This window comes from Thyridium curvatum (assembly GCF_004353045.1).
Source record: "Thyridium curvatum strain D216 chromosome Unknown NODE_41_length_360454_cov_79.457556, whole genome shotgun sequence".
Lineage (NCBI taxonomy): Eukaryota > Fungi > Ascomycota > Sordariomycetes > Thyridiales > Thyridiaceae > Thyridium > Thyridium curvatum.
In genome coordinates, this window is record NW_022156796.1 from 252,789 (window position 1) to 266,150 (window position 13,362).

The 13,362-nt window shown below is 63.5% G+C and overlaps 4 protein-coding genes across 4 annotated transcripts; 2 read left to right on the forward strand and 2 right to left on the reverse strand.

The window, feature by feature from the left end:
- Nucleotides 1-952: 952 nt before the first annotated feature.
- On the forward strand, nt 953-5,797 carry E0L32_006997 (uncharacterized protein; the record flags this gene model as incomplete). The annotated part of the gene is made up of 4 exons (XM_031141693.1): nt 953-1,006; nt 1,108-1,476; nt 1,562-5,455; nt 5,576-5,797. The coding sequence occupies 4 exons, from the start codon at nt 953-955 to the stop codon at nt 5,795-5,797; spliced, it is 4,539 nt and encodes a 1,512-aa protein (XP_030994061.1).
- Nucleotides 5,798-6,682: 885 nt separating this feature from the next.
- E0L32_006998 (uncharacterized protein) lies at nt 6,683-7,855 on the forward strand (the record flags this gene model as incomplete). The annotated part of the gene is made up of 2 exons (XM_031141694.1): nt 6,683-7,088; nt 7,182-7,855. The coding sequence occupies 2 exons, from the start codon at nt 6,683-6,685 to the stop codon at nt 7,853-7,855; spliced, it is 1,080 nt and encodes a 359-aa protein (XP_030994062.1).
- Nucleotides 7,856-8,035: 180 nt separating this feature from the next.
- On the reverse strand, nt 8,036-10,001 carry E0L32_006999 (uncharacterized protein; the record flags this gene model as incomplete). The annotated part of the gene is made up of 4 exons (XM_031141695.1): nt 8,036-8,791; nt 8,853-9,029; nt 9,103-9,813; nt 9,951-10,001. 4 exons carry the CDS (start codon nt 9,999-10,001, stop codon nt 8,036-8,038), a joined length of 1,695 nt encoding a protein of 564 aa, XP_030994063.1.
- A 657-nt stretch (nt 10,002-10,658) lies between these two features.
- Nucleotides 10,659-12,678, reverse strand: E0L32_007000 (uncharacterized protein; the record flags this gene model as incomplete). The annotated part of the gene is made up of 2 exons (XM_031141696.1): nt 10,659-12,416; nt 12,472-12,678. The coding sequence occupies 2 exons, from the start codon at nt 12,676-12,678 to the stop codon at nt 10,659-10,661; spliced, it is 1,965 nt and encodes a 654-aa protein (XP_030994064.1).
- Nucleotides 12,679-13,362: the final 684 nt, after the last annotated feature.

The window sequence follows — 13,362 nt, forward strand, 5'->3', positions numbered from 1 at the left end:
CGTGTGACAGGCATCCATCCTCTGGAGCTCTTTGGCGGAGCTCCCCCGCATGAAGGACAGCCCGGAAACAGAGACGTTGGCGGCGATCCCACATGGCGTCGCTGGCCATTTACTCGGCGCCTTCCTATTCGGGCCCATCCTAGAGATCACGACGGATTCAATACATGTCCATTGACTTCGCCAAATTGCAGCTCCTGTTAGGTACCCCGAGGCCCGAAGCCGATGGCGACGCCGCCGGGCCCCAAGGCAGGCCGCTCTCCTCTCAGCTCGAATGTGTCGCAGCACGACGTCTCATGGGCGGCCGAAAGCGGTATGCGTCCAGCTGACGCCGTGCAGGGCATCACATATCGGATTTGCTTATTCTTGGTACTTTGTACATTAGAGTTCCAACCGTCTTACAGCGTCGCAGCAGATGCACCAGATGCAATGTTGAATCGGGTGATGAGCCTCTCACATTTGCCCTTGATATCCCTCCCCCCCGCCTGCCCGCCCGCGCATTGCATTGCATGCTTACCTGCAGCTGCGACGACATCGACTATCTTGTCGATGTTACAGGAGGAATGGGGAATTCGAGAAAGCTTTGCTATCGTCGGGTGTGCGCGTGCGTGTGAATGATCGGCGGCCGCCCCTCGACCTGTCGTTCTGGCGGTGGTCAAGGACGAATGCACACCCCTCGGATCCCGCCTGCAGGCATCTGCATCCACTGTAGGCTCCACTAGAGAGAGCAGTAGTGGAGGGACCGACGGCAGACCGACTCCGATTCATGGCCACTCCCGCCGCCATCCCGTCGAGTGGACGAAGAGAGGGATTATCTCTGTTTCAACTTCTTTCGTCTCCTTCGCGATTGTCCCATGATTACCCCCAACTGATGATTCGGTCTTATTGTTGAGCTTTACGCGGAGTCTAGACAGGAAGCCTTTGCCTGTGTCTGTGTGCGCCTGCGTGTCTGACGATGCTAATGACGCAGGCATTCTGGCCATGCTCCGACTGTTGTAACGGCCATTGGGTATGTGTATTCGATTGCTTCAGTTGCTCGCCACCGTGCCTCCTCACCCTCTCGGTGTGCGAATGCTACTGTGCCGTGCTGACATGTCTGCCCGAATCTAGGCCCCCAGCTGGTCCGGCGTCGGCGACAGCTGTCTCGGTGCCATCAGCTACCTCCCGGCATGGTTCGCCCTGCTCGTCGTCCTCTGCCGCTACGCCTTGGGTCCCGCATGGCGCCGACGGCCTCTCTGGTTGCGGACCTTCGCCGCAGAGCCCAAGGATGCGACCGACGCAGCAAGAGATGAGGGGCTGGAGACGCCCGATCTCAACAGCTGTGGCGATGAGGACCTGCCCCTACTGCCCAAGGTCCGGGCTTGGCACTGGCCGGCCGTCTGCATCCTGACCTTGTCTGTTCTAGGGCTGGCGTTTGGCCTCGTCCTGACATTCGCATTTGGATTTGGCCCTGTGTTTCTGGTCCCTGTTGTGCCTTGTGTGAGTACTGGATGCGACGTCGAATACCGAGGCCGCTCGGCAGGTGGTGGTGTGTTTTGGTGACCGATACTGACCACTACCACAGCTCCTGACCGCGCTCATCGTGGCCATTGACCGCCCGCGTACCGCTCCCGGAGCAGTCTTGCTCGTCCAGGGCGCCCTCCTCGCCGTCCAAACGGCCCTCGCCATGTTCATCCCGGCCACCCTGCACTGGCCCTCGGGCCTGTTCTCCCTCACGCAACTCGGCATCTCTCTGTGCATCATCGTCACCGTGCTCGCCATGCCTCTGCGTGACCCACGCCTCGATGCTCGCGACATCTGCCTGCCTTTCGAGACGCCGACGTACCGCCAGCGCAGCCCCGAGGACGTCATCACGCCCTGGCAGTGGATGACCGTGTCGTGGATGTCGCCGCTCATCTCCATCGCCTTCAACCGCCAGCTGCATGACGAGGATGTGTGGCTCTTGCCATACGAGTTTCAGCATCTGAGGCTGCACCTGCTCTTCCGCGAGGTCCGGGGCTCGGTCACGGCGCGCATCTTGAAGGCCAACATGACGGATCTGATCATCACGTCCTGCCTGGGTATTCTCGAGTCGGTGGCATCTCTGTTGCCTATCGTGCTACTCAAGCAGCTCTTGAGCGCACTACAGGGACCACAGCGTGACGCGAGGACCGCTATCGTCTATGCTATGCTCATGGCGTTCTGCAACCTCGTCCGCGACCAGTCGGGCGTTTTCTCCCTCTGGTACAGCCGGCGCTGCTACGAGCGGTCTAGAGGCGAGATGATCACCATGATCTACGAAAAGACCCTCCGCCGCAAGGCCTTCACCTTCCCAGGCCACCACGACGGCGACGCCGCCACCACCCCAGACCCGTCTAGGGTCGAGGGCCCGGCTTCCATGGGCAAGATCCTCAACCTGATGCGCAACGACGTCTACGAGGTGGCCCAGCGCTTCTGGGAGTTCCCCAGCCTCTTCATCAAGCCCATGAACTTCATCCTGTCCCTCGTCCTCATCTGGAACATCCTCGGCCCGGCCTCGCTGCTCGGCATCCTCATCGTCGTCGCCGCGCAGGTCGTCAACGGCTTCGTCCTGCGCGTGCTGTACCGCTGGGAGGTCGCGCGCCGCGCCGTCACCGACCTCAAGCTGCAGGCCACGTCGCAGTTCGTCGAGGCCATCCGCCACCTGCGCTGGTACGACTGGCAGGACAAGTGGCTGGCGCGCATCATCCTCGCGCGCAACAAGGAGCTGCGCTGGAGGGTGGCCAACCTGCTGCTGCAGCGGGCCGTGGACCTGATGAACCAGCTCGCGGCCTTCTTCTTCCCCGTCGCCGCGTTCTACGCCTACACCGTCATCGGGAAGCGGCCCCTGTCGGTGGACATTGCGTTCCCCGCGCTCAGCCTGTTTACGATCCTGCAGACGAGCCTGAGGGAGCTGCCTGCCCTGATCACGGTGCTGGTCAACGCCGCCGTGGCGATGCGCAGAATCGAGGGGTTCATGGCGGAGCCGAACAAGGAGGAGCACTTCGAGGACAGGCTCCTCGACCCCACGCTCGGCGAGCTCGAGATCAAGGTGGCCCACGCCGACTTCTCCTGGCCCGGCTCGCAGGAGCTGGTGCTGCGCGACGTGAACCTCGAGATAGGCCCGGGCCTGACGCTCGTCTGCGGCAAGGTCGGGTGCGGTAAGACCGCCCTGCTCCACGCGATCCTCGGCGAGCTCGACCAGAGCGCGGGCGAGAAGAAGGTCCCCGAGGAGATGATTGGGTACTGCACGCAGACGCCCTGGCTGCAGAGCATGAGCATCCGCGAGAACATCCTGTTCTCTGCGCCCTACGACGAGAGGCGGTACAGGCAGGTGCTCGACGCCTGCTGCCTGCTGCCCGACCTGGTCAACTTCAAGGCCGGCGACCTGTCGCTCATTGGCGAGAACGGCGTGGGCCTTTCGGGAGGGCAGAAGGCGCGCGTGGCGCTGGCGAGGGCCGTCTACAGCCGGGCGAGGATGTTGCTCCTCGACGACCCGATCGCGGCGCTGGACCACAACACGGCCGAGGCGATCATGGGCAAGCTCTTCAAGACTTCTGGGCTGATGAAGGACAGGCTGGTCGTGTTTGTCACACATCGCGTGGATCTGGTCTCCAAGTACGCCGTGCAGACGCTCGAGGTTGGAGAAGATGGGACGGTCCAGCGAGTCGAGGAGGATCTACTCGATCTGGACTCCAAGCTACTGCATAAGATCACATCGAACGAGGAGGTTCCTGTCGAGGATGACGAGGAGGGCGAGAACGAGGCGATCCCCGACAAGTTCATCGAGGAGGAGTACCGCGCCCACGGCAGGGTCATGGCCTCGGTCTACTGGCGCTACGTCAAGGCAGGCAAACTGCGGTGGTGGGCCGCCATCATCCTGTGCTTCATCCTCTTCCGCGTCACCAACGTGGCCTACTACTACTTCCTCAAGATCTGGGGCGAGGCCTACGACTCGGCAGCGGCGAGCGAGCAGCCGCGCATCACGGCACAGACCGCCGTGTCCTCCTACGGCGTGCACAGCCGCGTCTCCGACACGGAGTCGGGCGGGTGGTTCAACTACGCCGACCTGGGCCTGCCGTCGCCCGACGACGACGTGCGGCCCTGGCTGTTCTGGTTCCTGATGCTCTCGATCGCGCAGGTCGTCGTGCAGCTGCTCTCGGACCTCGTGCTCATCGTGCTCACCTACAAGGCCGGCAAGAAGATCTTTGAGCAGGTCATGCAGCGCGTCAGCAACGCCACCTTCCGCTTCTTCGACGTCACGCCCGTCGGCCGCCTCATGAACCGCGTCACGTCCGACATCGGCACCATCGACGGCCAGATCGCCTACCAGATCTACCAGGTCGCCTACCACGGCGTCGTCTGGGTCTCGGCCATGGCCGTCATCGCGTCCACGACGCCCGTGTTCTTGGTCCTGGCGCTCGCCACCACGGCCTCCTTCGTGCTCATCTTCCGGCGCTTCCTGCCGGCCACGCAGTCCCTGCGCCGGCTCGAGATGGTCTCGCTGTCGCCGCTCATGTCCAACTTCGGCACCCTGCTCGAGGGGCTGACGACGGTGCGCGCCTTCCGCGCCCAGCCGCACTTCCAGAACCGCATCATCGTCACGACCGACGCCTTCCAGAAGATGGACCACTTCTACTGGTCCCTGCAGGCCTGGCTGCTCATCCGCCTCGACGCCCTGGGCGCCCTGTCCAGCTTCCTGCTCACGCTCGTCGCCGTCCGCTCCGGGCTCAGCTCGGGCACCGTCGCCTTCGTGCTCGCCACGGCGGCCAACTTTGTCGACACCACGCACGCCATGTGCCGCAAGTACGGCGACCTGCAGATGCAGTTCGTCAGCGTCGAGCGCGTCATCGAGCTGCTCGACCTCGAGCAGGAGGAGCCCGGCGACGTGCAGCCGCCCGCGGCCTGGCCGGCGGCCGACGACGATGTGGTCTTTGAGGGCGCGACGGTGCGGTACGCGCCGCACCTCGAGCCCAGCCTGCGCGGCGTGTCGGTGCGCATCCCCGCGCGCTCGACGGTCGCGGTCACGGGGCGGACGGGCTCGGGCAAGAGCACGCTGGCGCTGGCGCTGCTGGGCACGGTGCTCGCGCACGGCGACGGCGAGCAAGGGGGCGGCGGCGGAAGCGGGATCCGGATCGGCGCCATGGACGTCGGGCGCGTGGACAAGCACGCGCTGCGGCGGCGCATCAGCTTCGTCGCGCAGGACCCCGTGCTGTTCCCCGGCACGCTGCGGGAGAACCTCGACCCGGTCGGGGAGCACTCGGACGGGGAGTGCGCGGCGGTGCTGGAGCGCGTGATGCGCGAGTCTGGAGGCGGCGGCGGCGGGGCCGGCGGCGGGGAGGGCCTGACGCTGGGCAGCCGCGTCGACGGCGGGGGGAAGAACCTGAGCCAGGGGCAGCGGCAGCTCGTGGGTCTGGGCAGGGCGGTGCTGAGGAGGAGCCCCGTTGTTATTTTGGATGAGGTGAGTGACTGGCCCTCTTTTACTTGCTCGTCGACATGCATGCTTGTTGAGTGTCTTTCGTGGTTGAAGGCTGCTTGTGCAATGTGGTGAATACTGGCCTTACTGACTTGTCTGGTGCAGGCTACGGCGTCGATCGACATGAAGACTGCGTTCTACATACAGCAGGTCCTCCGGGAGGAGCTGCGCGACAGCACGGTCATCACGATTGCGCACCGGCTCGAGGCTGTCAAGGATGCGGACTTTTCGATAGTGTTGGATAAGGGCCAGGTCGTGTATGCTGGTCCGGTTGGTGGTGGGCAGGCGGAGAGGGAGGAAGACGACGACCAAGAAGAGGAGGAATAAGGTTTGAAGGAGGGCTAGCTGTGATGATGAGAGGATATCCAGAGCAGAGCAGCAATCATAATGGAGCAACATATCCGTATACCTTGACGAGGCCTTTCAGATGACATATACATAGCGAAGCTAGCTTCATGGATGAAAGTGAATCGCAGACATAGTTATTGCCAAAAAGGGAATACAATATCCTGGAGCTAGAGTGGCCTTCTTGGCAGTCAAGAAGGAAATGGAAACCCACTAATGTCTCCGGATGTCGCCTTGCTCTGGAGTTGGGTATTACTGTTCGAAGGGTAGACTTGAGGAGGGCCTGGTCAAGCATTCTCGCGAAGAACTAGATCCGGCTTCGAGGCCATCGGCGTTATGTGTGCCGGGGTTAACGCACTTAAACGACGCTCCCGGCCCTGCCGCCAATCACCAAGCTAGGCAAATCCCACGAGCTTCCCCATGTTTGCTCGATGCATGAATGCCCCGGAACCTTGTTGGTCAGTGCCGCACCACCGCAGCATGGCTAGTGTCGAAGCTCGTGGAGCTATTATTGATAAGCAGCGCGGTTACGCCTCTGGATAGGTATTTTGACACACTAGGTACATTCTAATGTCCGTAGACTTGTCGTTCTCGGCACCTCGCCGTGACGTAAAACCCGTAGAAAAACCCGTAGAAAAGGGCGAAGCCTATTCAGAACTCTGATGGCGATGGCGCCAGGTATAAAAGAGTCGATAGACTCCCGCATTCATTATCGTTACAATATCTCTCTTTCTGGAGAATCAATCCAATCTTGCGATAGCGACCATCCCTTACAGTGACAACAACTGCCATCGCCCGAAGATCAATATAAACCACTAGAGCAGAAGGTTGACAACGCCAAAGGCACAGCAACCGCTAACAGAGACCATGTCCACCCCTCCCATCCCTCCCGCTCTGCAAAAGAGCATCGACAGCTCCGAGGTCGAGTACGTCAACCTGGGCACCTCGGGCCTGCGCGTCTCGGTCCCCATCCTCGGGGCCATGGGCCTGGGCACACCGGAGTGGCAGCCCTGGGTGCTGGCCGAGGAGGAGTCGATCGCGGTGCTCAAGGCCGCCTGGGACCGGGGCATCACCACCTGGGACACGGCCGACATGTACTCCAACGGCATCAGCGAGGAGGTTATCGGCAAGGCCATCCGCAGGCACAACATCCCGCGCCACAAGCTCGTCCTGCTGACCAAGTGCTACGTCACCATCGGCGAGGAGCCGGCCGTCAACGGGACGATGTGGCGGGAGCAGATGAGGGCGACCAAGGACTATTCCAACAACGGAGGTGAGTCTCATTCTCTCGCCCCCTATCTCTTCCCTTCCCACGCGCGAGGAGCTGGCTGGTCGATGATCTAACACCGCGCAAAAACCACAACAGGCCTCTCCCGCGCCTCCATCATGCACGCCGTCGACGCCTCCCTCGCCCGCCTCGGGACGACCTACATCGACCTCTACCAGGTCCACCGCTTCGACTACGGCACGCCCGTCGAGGAGACGATGGAGGCCCTCAACGACCTCGTGCGCGCCGGCAAGGTGCGCTACATCGGCGCCTCGTCCATGTGGGCCACGCAGTTCGCGCGCATGCAGGCCGCCGCCGAGCGCCGCGGCTGGGCCCGCTTCGTCAGCATGCAGAACGTGTACAACCTGCTGTACCGCGAGGAGGAGCGCGAGATGATCCGGTACTGCCGGGACACGGGCGTCGGGGTCATACCCTGGGGCCCCATGAGCGGCGGCCTGCTGGCGCGGCCGCTCGGCGGCGGCGGCGGCGGCTCGACGCGGGCCAAGACGGGCAGGGCGTACGTCAAGGACCTGTCCGAGGCGGACGCCGAGATCGTGCGCAGGGTGGAGAAGGTCGCCAAGGACAAGGGATGGGCGATGAGCCATGTCGCGCTGGCGTGGACGCGGGCCAAGGGCACGATCCCTATCGTCGGCTTCAACTCGGTGGAGCGGATCCAGGACGCGGTGGCGATGAAGGGCAAGGCGCTGACGGAGGAGGAGGTCAAGTTCCTCGAGGAGCCGTACGTGCCCAAGCAGGTCGTTGGACACTTCTAGATATCGGCGGCGGTGCGTAAATTTGTTGAAGTAGTTAGTAGTGAGAACGTTGGTTCAGGAATGACATATGACGGTCGCGAGCTCAGCCGTGCGTATGTACTTGAGGCCCTCATCGATGATAAGTACCTCGTTCCTCGAAACCGGCCAAGATAGAAAGGTCCTCATGTTTCATGGAGGTTATCAAAACTTAAAGTCCTTCTGCTCCAGGATCGACTCGAGCGTCGAGTCGCCCAGCGCCCGCGCAGTCCTCTGCAGACACTGCGCCAGCCACAGCCTCTCCGTCGGCGGCGTGTCCTTGGTGCTGATGGCCAGCGTCAGCGGCCAGGCCATGAAGAGCGCCAGTTTCGGCGGCAGCTCCGAGAAGTCCTCTCCCGCACTCGCGCCGTCGCCGTCGCCATCCTCGCGCGAGCCGGCCGTGCCGTTGACTCGGCTCTCGTAGTCTAGGAAGTACTGCATGCCGCCGCAGATGTCGCGCGTCATGACCTCGATGTTGACCCTGCACTCGGCGTGCTCGCTGTCGCCGATCGGGTACGACGCGCCGTTGAAGTCGAGCGTCAGGGACGGCAGGGAGGCGAGCCGCATGCTGTTGATCGCTATCCTGGCGGCGCGGTACCTGTTCCACACGGCTGCGTGGCCCGGCGAAGCGTACGTAGGCACGATGGCGCTGCTGCTCTTGGTGGGATCGACTGTGAACCCTTCGGTCCACTCGGGAGGGAGGCTGCTGGCCCAGGCCGCGAACGCTCTGTCGAGCTCCTGGGCGTCGTCTCCTAGTTTTGAGAGCCCGCTGTCCCCGAACCTGTCGACGGATCTGGCGCGGAGCAGCGAGAGACGGACCATGAGCGAGTCCAGCGCGAGGACCGGCCCTTCCTCGCCGTACTCCTTCCCGTCCGCCATCCAGGCTGGCACGGGTACGCCGCGGAGAATGCACGTTCGCACCTTTGACGAGGTGCAGTAAGTTAGTAGACAGCTCGTCGTGGGCAAGACCGAGATGACTCACAATTTGTCTCCTCACGACCTTGTCCAAAGCCAGGTTAGCCCTCATCCCCTTCTCCCGGCGCAGTTTCAGCAGCACCGCCGCGCCCTGGTGGTGCGCAAAGTTCTTCCAGAAGCGCGAGCCGACCTTGTCCTGCCGCGTGGCATGCGGCCGATCGCTCTGGAAGCTAAACATGGTGTTCTATCCCGACATTTTTCCAAGTTAGCCCACCACAGATCTCCAGCAGAGAGACAAAGCTTCCAGGCCCACATACCTCATAGTACGCCATCAGCATGCTCGCCATGAGCAGGTCGTCCAGCATGACGGGGTCCACCTGCGCGGCCCGCACCTGCTCGTTGGCGGCGACGACGCACCGCTGGTACAGCCGCACCGCCTCGGCCGTGGCGTCGGGCGCGCGGCGCGCGCGCCCGAAGACGGCGTGCGTGACGGCCGACAGCGCCAGGTCGAGCACGCTGCCCTGCGGGGCGCCGTCCCAGCGCGGCAGCACGTAGGTCGTGTACTCGTGGCCCATGTCGGGCAGCTCGTCGAGGCGGTAGACAAAGTTGCGCGCCCAGAAGTTGAAGGCCTGCAGCTCGACGGGGCAGGCCTGCGACGGCGCGCGGTGCAGGACCATCATGAAGGGCGCCGCGAGCAGGCCCGTCAGCTCGCGCGGCTGCTCGAGCGGCGGCTTCCCGTCGTCCTCTCCTCCGGGGGGAACCCGCGGCCGCCAGCGCCAGGCGGGCAGCTCGGTGCGGCTGTGGGCGTAGGGGATCCCGCGGTCGCGGTCGTGGCCGTCGTGGCCGACGACGACGACGGGCTGGGGCCGGTTCGGCTGGGGCTGGTCCGGCGTCTGCATGATGTGCTGCTGCTGCGTGCCGCCCTTGCCGCGACGCGGGCGGCGGGCCTGGCCCTGGGCAAAGGCATTCTCGGAGCGGAACTGCAGCCCCGTCTCGGTGCCCTGGTCCCAGTCACAGTCGCGGCCGGCCTTGCGGCAGCGGTCGCATATCGGGCGGGTGGTGTCGCACTGGGGGAAGCCGCGGCGGCGGCCATGCGGTTTCAGCCCTCGGACTCTCAAGCAAACCAAAATGGAATCCCGCGTGCGTGCGGTCGGGTCTCTCTTACCTTGACGCGGCGCTTCTTGCACGTGCGGCAGCCTGCGCTCGGGTATCCCATTGCGTACGGGTTTTCTCTCGTTCGTTCAATCCTGCTTGCGTTATTGAGGCGATTCCATGCTATCCTCGAAGGCGCGCGCGGTCAGCAGAGACTTTTTCATGGATTGATTGCTGGGCTCTTGGGTCCGCTCTGCTCTGGGAGAGGAATGAGTCGAAAACCGGAAATACTGACGACATACGTCAAGGTTCAAGGTTCAAAGCCATGCCCTCGAGGGCCCCTTGAAACCTTAAACATTGCTGGCTCTGAGTTTAGCGGGTCTTGCCGGCGCTTTAACATTGTTAGCTGCGTTAAGTCCATCGCCGGTCGAGAAGCTTGGAAACCCCGCGAGTCAATCGGGGGGGCCACCAACAGCGGCGATGGCGATGGTTGGTCAGCGTCAGCGATGACCGATATCACCAAACTGATGTTCGGATATGATGCTGCCTGGGGTTGCTGAATAAGACATCTCGTATCAAAAAAGTCTGGCCGCCGGGACTGGAGATTGGACGAGACGAGGTCACAGGGCATATGCCGGCGAAGTTAGTTATCTATCTTTGCTCTGCTTCCATAAACTGCAGCGTGCGCTGCATACATAGACAATCAAATCTGGCGATACTAAACAATAATCACAGTGTACAGGCTCTGTCTATCCAAGATCTAATCATTTCCCTCTCCCCTCTACAGCTTAGCATCCCGCCTCTTCTTCTGGTAGACCATAAACTCCCTGCCGTGCACCTTGCCGTCCCGCATCACCCGCCTCAGGATCTTGCCGCTCGGCGACTTGGGGATGGCGTCGACGAAGACGATGCCGCCCTTGAGCCACTTGTACCGCGCCGTGCGCTTCTCGACCACGAGCCGGAGCTCCTCGGCCAGCTTGCGCAGCGACTCGTCGTCCCGGCCGCGGCCGGCGGCGGGCACCACGAACGCGCGCGGCCACTCGGTCGCCTCGTCGTCGTCGTAGATGCCCACGACGCCCGCGTCGGCGCAGCCGTCGCACGAGTTGAGCACGGCCTCGAGCTCGGCGGGCGCGACCTGGTACGCGCGCACCTTGATCAGCTCCTTGAGCCGGTCCGTGATGCGCAGGTAGCCGCCGCCATCAATAGTACCCACGTCGCCCGTCTTGAACCACCCGTCGCGCGTCAGCGCCTCCCTGCTCGTCGCCATGTCGGGCCTCGCGCCGGGCTCGAGCCCGCCGAAGGGCAGGTACGCCGTCATGAGGCCCGGGGACCGCACGAGGATCTCGCCGGGGGTGTCGGCGGCCGCGGCGTAGACGACGCCCTTGCCGTCGCTGCTCTGCTCCTCGGCGGCGATCATGACCTCGACGCCCCAGTGCGGGCGGCCGCTGTCGCCGGCGTGCGCGTCCATGTCGGCCTCGGTCGTGCCCGGCTGCAGCGTCGTGCTGCACGCCTCGGACAGGCCGTAGCCGAGGCGCACGCGGAACCCGAGGCGGCGGTGCACCTGGACGACGACCTCGTGGCCGAGCGGGGCGCCGCCCGTCATGCCGCACACGACCGACTTGAAGGCGCCCTTCTTGGCGTAGGGCTCGACGAGCGGGCTCTTGGCCAGCATGACGGCGATGGGCGGCGCCATGTGCAGCATGGTCACGCGGCGGCGGGGCACGGCCTCGAGCATGGCCGGCAGGCTGAACTGCGACATGGTCCAGACGGTCGACCCGGCGGCGGCGCCGAGCAGGAAGAGGTTGCAGAGGCCGAAGACGTGGTAGAAGGGCACGTAGCCGAGCCAGCTCTGGCGCTGCCCGCGGTAGTAGTCGGCGTCGTGCCACAGCGACGCGACCGAGAAGTTGAGCGCGTTGTGCGAGATGAGCACGCCCTTGGACCGGCCCGACGTGCCCGAGGACCAGAGGATGACGGCGGTGCGCGACTTGGCCGTCTCGGGCGGCATCACCGACGCCTCGGCCGGCGGCGCGGGCGTCGAGAGGAGCAGCTCCTTCCAGTCGAACTGGCCGTGGACCGCGCTGGTGGTGCTGCTGCTGCCGCCATCAGACGACGAGACCTGCGGGTAGGTGTCGTGGTTGACGTCGACGACAAAGATGGGGATCTTCTTGAAGAACTCGGTGTCGGCCTGGCCGCGCAGGGCCTCGCGCATGTTGTCGAGGCAGGCCTTGGCCGTGATGATGACGCGCGGCCGCGCGTTCTGCAGGATCCACGAGACCTCGTCGCTCGTCAGCGCCGGGGACACGAGGGTGGCCGTCAGGCCCGAGGCCAGCACGCCGAAGACGGCCGGCGCGAAGGGCAGGCAGTTGGGCAGCTGGATGAGGACGACGGGCGCGATGGTCGGCTCGGCGCACGTCGGCGTCGGGGGCAGCGTGTGCGTCTCGTTGGGGTTCAGGCCCAGGGCGTGCAGGCCCGCGGCCAGGGCCAGCGCATCCTGCTTGATCTGCGCGTAGGTGAGGGCGCGGTCTGGATCCCAAGCAGCCTGTTAGCTAGGGGTTCATTTGTGTGCGATACTCTCCCTCCGATAGCGGCCACACAGCCGCGATGGCGGTCGACTTGCCTGACTTGTCCTCGACAAAGATCTTGCGGTCCTCCTCGATGCGCGGGACGACTTGTGAGGCTGGCGTCCAGTCGTTCTGGCTCTTGAACGGCTGGTCAAAGATGAAATGGAAGGTGTTCCGGAGAGGTATGTGGCTCGGTTCGGCGCCCGCGTACGCCAGCTTTCCGTGGCCCTGTCCCGACATTTCGCTGGTGCTCTGAGACGCTCGTGCAGTGCCTGCGTGCCGTGCGGTCTTGGTCTTGTCTTCTTGTCTTGCGTGTTTCTCTTCGTTCTTGGCGCCGCTGGTTTCCCCTCTTGCTGCAGTCTCGCTCGATGTTTGAAAGAATGAAGAACCAGAATCGAGAGGAAGAAAAAGAATTCAGCCGCCTGGACAGCGCCCGCTTGAGATATTCAGGCACAAGCTCAGTTCCAGGGAGAGGCCAAGAACCCCACAGGAGCTTCCTACAGTGGAGAGGCAGCGCAGTGCAGCGAGGCGTTATGAACACCCGCACCCGAATGCGCTTCTCCCGCGCCGAGGCCCCACGCGATGCGCCTCAATTGGCCAATACCGGCTCCTGTAATGGCAGACAGACAAGACAACTGCAACAAAAGAATGACCGGCCGCGGGTGCAGCCAAGGCAAGCTGGGGATAGCGTAGAGAGGATGGATGGGCAGCGTATTTCCCCTCACCAATCGAGTCCCTTCGGCAGTTTTTTCCCCCCCAGCGCAGCACCGCCAAATGCTCCACCACGCTTGGGAGTGCTCCACTCTCCCCAGATCCGAGCGAGGCATAACATTTTCCCCGACTTGCGGGTCCTCAATGAGTCTCCTCTGAGGCTCCTCCGACACTGGCTTCCGGCAGTACAAAAGTAGCTCGGCCTCGACCTTC